At 45.8% G+C, this 5154-nt stretch overlaps 1 protein-coding gene across 2 annotated transcripts; it reads right to left on the reverse strand.

Annotated features, from left to right (window-relative positions):
* Positions 1 to 1337: 1337 nt before the first annotated feature.
* On the reverse strand, positions 1338 to 3432 carry LOC134124415 (uncharacterized). 2 transcript variants are annotated; one of them, XM_062560824.1, is made up of 4 exons: positions 3305 to 3432; positions 2201 to 2256; positions 1699 to 2061; positions 1338 to 1589 (listed from the first exon to the last, which is right to left on the reverse strand). In XM_062560824.1, the coding sequence occupies exons 2-4, from the start codon at positions 2247 to 2249 to the stop codon at positions 1390 to 1392; spliced, it is 612 nt and encodes a 203-aa protein (XP_062416808.1). In that variant the 5' UTR covers positions 2250 to 2256; positions 3305 to 3432; the 3' UTR covers positions 1338 to 1389. The 2 variants fall into 2 exon arrangements, with proteins under 2 accessions (XP_062416808.1, XP_062416795.1); XM_062560811.1 differs by lacking the exon at positions 3305 to 3432 and having other exon boundaries at positions 1699 to 2344.
* Between the last annotated feature and the right edge of the window lie 1722 nt (positions 3433 to 5154).

The raw sequence follows: 5154 nt of genomic DNA on the forward strand, positions 1-5154 counted from the left end.
ACAAAATACAAAGTGAACGTCCCTTGTGCTGTTGTCGTATGTGATTGGCTGCACAATCGAGCCTGGCTCCATCTGAAATCCCTCACTGACCTGACCAATCGCCTCTCACTTAATACTCAGTACATTTAATGACCTTTGGCAATCAGCCGTGGTGCTTTCAAGTATTACATGAATGCATTTTGGTTGGTTACATTACATTGAATACAATCATATTTTATATCGATTGGTTTTACAATATTCTCATTACCTAATACCGAATAGGGGCATGATATGTTTTAGCATAACGTTTGATCCAATGTGATATGCTTGATCTTACACATTCTAATCATAACATGTACATCCAGACACCCTTTGTTCACTCATATCTGGCACAGAACAACAACTCCCTTTGGGAATAAAACAAGGAAGAATTCTGTCATCTGAGAAATCTGAGAAGTAAGAAAGACTCAAAAATCGTCTCCCAGGTTTGGACATGTGACCAGTATGAATCGACACAGGATACATCTAATGAAACCTCATGGTATCATGGGGCTGGTCCTCCTGGATGAAGTGTTTGCATTCACCGAATCATGAGTTCTCTACTGGTTCTTCAGTGAGAGCTCTGAGCAGTGGGTCATTTGTGAGTGAGGGTGGTTCTTCAGGACGTCTCATGCTGAAGGGTTGCTGTCCATGGGGTGGTGCCAGTAGAGGGGCTTGGAGACTTGGTGTTACTGTAAAGGTTCTGGAGGCCCCTCGAGGGAGATCACACTGCGATGAATCAAGAGAGTCACCTGGCTTGATTTTTTAAATTTTAAAAAGGATTTAATAACTAAACAAAGTGATCAGGAATACAATTTACAAAGTGAAATACAATGTGAATAGTGATGTATTTTGCAAAATGGAGAATTGTCACTTCTGACCAAGTCAAAGGTGACTGCTGCAGTAACCTGAAACCTCTCTGTCTTCTGTCTGTCTCTCCCTCACATTCCAATGCACTCTATGTAGAAACATCTGGCTTTATGCCTCAAAGAGTGAATGTAAGATGGCATACATAGTGTGTGTTCATCTTATAAGTAGTACACTTCAATTACAACACAACATATAAGATCACAGTTCTTCATGGTTTAACACAGTTTATGTGGTGCAATTCTTTGCACCACTCGGTTGTGATGCAAAGAATTGCACCACCAATTAAGTCATTAAAAATCCTACAATGTGATTTCCTGGATTCTTCCCCCCATTCTGCTTCTCAGAGTTGAAGGGTATGATGAAAATTATAGGCCTCTCTCATCTTTTTAAGTAGGAGAACTTGCACCATTGGTGGCTGACTAAATATTTTTTTTCTGTGAAGCATCGAACAAAATGAAGCAGGGGATGTCAGAGGGAGACCAAACCTCCAACATCTAACAGTCATTCTACCACTAGGTCCAAATGTATCTCAGGTGGATGTAATTCAGAACTCCTCTCTTTTTTTTGCAATGCAAAAGATAATAAACAAAAACCCAGTAGAGCTGCTGCTAGTCCCAGTATTCCCAGTACACAGTAGAAAACGATGCTTGCTCTCAGACTGGTGTCACTGGTTCTCTCAGGTTCAGGTCGATCCTTCACTGCTGCAAAGAGACCCAACAAATCTGTTTATTAATGTAAAGAAAGAGGTTTATTTATCTGAATAAAGCTGCTGAATTAAACGTGTTAGTAAGTTTAACTTCATGAACCTACCAGTGACATTGAGGTGACATTCCTTATAGTTCTTCCCATAACTTGTGTCCACTTGACACCAGTACAGCCCAGAGTCACTAGTCTGGAGTCTGGAGATGTGAAGTCTGAGTCGTCCTTCTCTGAGGACGTCTTTGTCCCACTGGACTCGTCCTGCAAAGCGTTCATGCTGATACTCTGGGACCTCCACACCTTCATGTAGATGAAGCAGGAAATATGGTGTCTGATTAGCTAACATCTCACAGGAGACATAGAGGGAGTTGGTGGAGTGGTCCGTGCTGGTGGGGAACATCCATTCCAGTGAGATGTTGTGCTTCTCCTCTGCATGATACCAGCTCTGTGTCACATTCACTACAAATGACCCTGCTGAGGAGACAGAGAAGGAGAGGAGGAGGTGACAAAGTGACAGCTTTAACATGGAGCCTTTAGACTCCATCTCCAGATGTTTCTGAGGAGTGTGTGCTGATGCTTCACAGCTGCTTTACAAACACTAAAGTGAACTGACCACAGACACAGGAGGTCAGGATGAAGATCACCAGGATGCTGCAGATCATCTCCTCCCTGTGAGAGGAGACAGAGGAGAAGAGGCTCCAACATCACATCATCATCACATCAACAATCTACAGTGTGTCTTCACATCCTGATGCTCTTTGTGTTCATCATCATTGTTACAAACACACAACGCTTTGATGCTGATGACAACCTCCCTGAGACATTAGACACAGACTTGTTACCTGTTATCTGGCAGACTTGTTAATAAGCCACATGCATGGGACACAGTGATGGGCAGATGTCTTATTTGGGAGTGATTCAAAGTGTGTGAGTGCTTAAAGGGGAATGTTCATAACTTCTTGTGTCCTTGTGGAGCGTATTTCCAAGTGAACCGTAAACTCTTCAGATAGACTTTAAGGAGCAAAATCCTAGATTTGAACATTGCAACAATCCATTCAAAATAAAAATATGTTAAATACATTTTTTCATGTTTTGTATACATGTATTATTTTTGATATTCGCAGTCTTATATCTTTAAGTATTATATTTCAGGTTTAAAATATGTTTTTCAGCTTGAGATCGTTGTTTCACTTTCGGATTTGGCGCAGTTTAACGTCATCAATCACGTGGTTTTTTTTAAAAAAAAAACCAGGGAACCTCTACACAGAGTTTTTCGGTTTAGAGTTCTGTTCAGCTGTTCTGGACTCGACTCGCCATGAATCATAGAATAAAAGCACTAAACTCTCTCAGATTGAATCATTCAACGACCACATGAAGCTCTCAGGTTACAAAGCTTTTGTCTCCACAGATTTCGTGTTTCCTCCATCAGCTTCTTATTCATCAATGAAGCACAGCGTGAACATATAGTACCAACAATTAGAACAAACACCAAATCAAGTTGTTGAAAAGGATTTTTTACTAAATAATACAGCGGTTTCTTTTTTGATGGATCAGGTCATATTCTGAGTCATGAATGAATTGCATATTTTTACAGTTTATTTCTATTAAATGAATAAAACAACGTTATTACCTGTACATATCTCGTGTGACCCATGAATCCTCACATAGTGAATGTTAATATAATCTTAACAGCAACATTAAGTCATCCTCTCCTTACCTTGGACGTCTTGGATCATTTTAACTGAAGCTCTTCAACAAGTAAATTCCTCAGTGAGTTTCCTCCTGACTCGTTTACAAAGGTCAGAAGAAAAGAAGCCCCCCCCGGACTTAACTAGTAGAGTTCAGGTAAACGTGGGGCTTGTTAAGACGTGGTGCTTAAGAATGCGACTCGCGTTGCGTCTCTGCCTGTCGGAGCTTTTTTTTACTTCACGCACTGACCTCTCTGTCTCGCACTTTTGCCGAGTACGAGTATTATACGAGTAATACGAGTCAATATCTGTGCTCGGATGGAATTAAAGTCCTCATTGGGTAGCTGTCTGTGTCTGCGTTCTGTGATTGGCTGGTAGTCGCAGCGCCCCTCCCCTACACACATACTGTTTGTGTTGCTGTGTCCCGCTCGGCTCACACATACACAGAACTCCTCTCTCCCTCCCTCAGGCAGCAGGTTCGCGGGTCTTTCCCGATAAATTTAAACGATTTCTTCGCCTTTATTTTTTTTACTTCGGTTTGTTGTTCTTAACTAGTAGAGTTCAGGTAAACGTGGGGCTTGTTAAGACGTGGTGCTTAAGAATGCGACTCGCGTTGCGTCTCTGCCTGTCGGAGTTTTTTTTTCAGTCAGCTCTAACCATTTTTTTTTTACTTCACGCACTGACCTGTCTCTCTCTCTCTCTCTCTCTCTGTCTCTCTCTCTCTGTCTCTCTCTCTCTGTCTCTCTCTCTGAGTGGAAGGAGTGCGGAGTGAACGGAGCGTGGCGTGAGGTGAATTGTTTGGTAGTGATTTCTAGCTGTAATTTCGTTTAATTTCGGATCTTTTAGTGTGAATGTGTGGTTGTGTGATTTTGGTTTCTGTCAGTCTTAGTTTGTGCGTGTTTGTAGCCGCTCGGCGTGCAGCACGCACAGATGGACCTCACGGGGCTGACGCGGAAGCACGGCGTGAAGCTCGCGCCGTGCTTCGCGTGTTCCGTGGAGGACTGTGGCTTGGCCGTGGGGGGGTTGGTGGGTCACGGGAGCGTGAAGTCCGCTGCACGGATGAACCACGCGGTGGTTATTTTCGTGGACAGCGTGGAGAAGGCGCGCAAGGTGGCGGCGAGCGGCGTGGTGGTGCGCGGCACCCTCGTTCCCGTGCTGCCTCTCGCCGAGCCGGCGGTCAGAGTCACGGTCTCGAACGTTCCGCCGTTCGTGCCGGACGATGCGCTGCTCGGCGAGTTGGTGAAGCACGGGACGGTGGTGTCCCAAATGAGGAAGGTGTCCTCAGGGTGTAGGTCTCCTCTGCTGAGACATGTGGTGTCGCACAGGAGACAGCTCCACATGGTCCTCACCAAGACCCAGGCTCTCAACCTGGTGATCAAGGTGAGGATCGAGGGGTTCGACTATGTCATGTTCGCCACATCGGACGATGGGAGGTGTTTCCGGTGTGGTGGAGAGGGACACCTGGCGAGGTCTTGCCCAGTGAGGTCCTCCTCTCAGGGCCAGGACCGGGAGGGTGCCGGGGGTGCCGGGGAGGAAGAGGGGGCTGGGGAAGCCCAGGAGGTCGTTGGAGAGTTGGGTGAAGGGGTGAGTGTGGGGATGGGTGAGGCCCAGCCGGTCGGTCAGGTGGGTGAGGGGGTGAGTGTAGGAGTGAATGGAGAAGCGAATGTAGCCCAGTGGGCGAGTCTCGTGTGTGACAGAGTGAAAGAGGGGACGAGTGGGATGAGTCGTGAGAGCGACTGTAAAGGAGCTCGGGGGTCGCTCGATGGTGGGATGGGCGTCTCCGACAGTGAGGAGGAGATGGAGGAGGGGAGGGTGGGCTTTAAGGTCCCCCACCTGAAGAGAAAGACGAGGGCCAGTAGAGGAGGCTCTCAGGCAAAGA

The sequence above is a fragment of the Pungitius pungitius genome, chromosome 1 (assembly GCF_949316345.1).
Source record: "Pungitius pungitius chromosome 1, fPunPun2.1, whole genome shotgun sequence".
Classification (NCBI taxonomy): domain Eukaryota; kingdom Metazoa; phylum Chordata; class Actinopteri; order Perciformes; family Gasterosteidae; genus Pungitius; species Pungitius pungitius.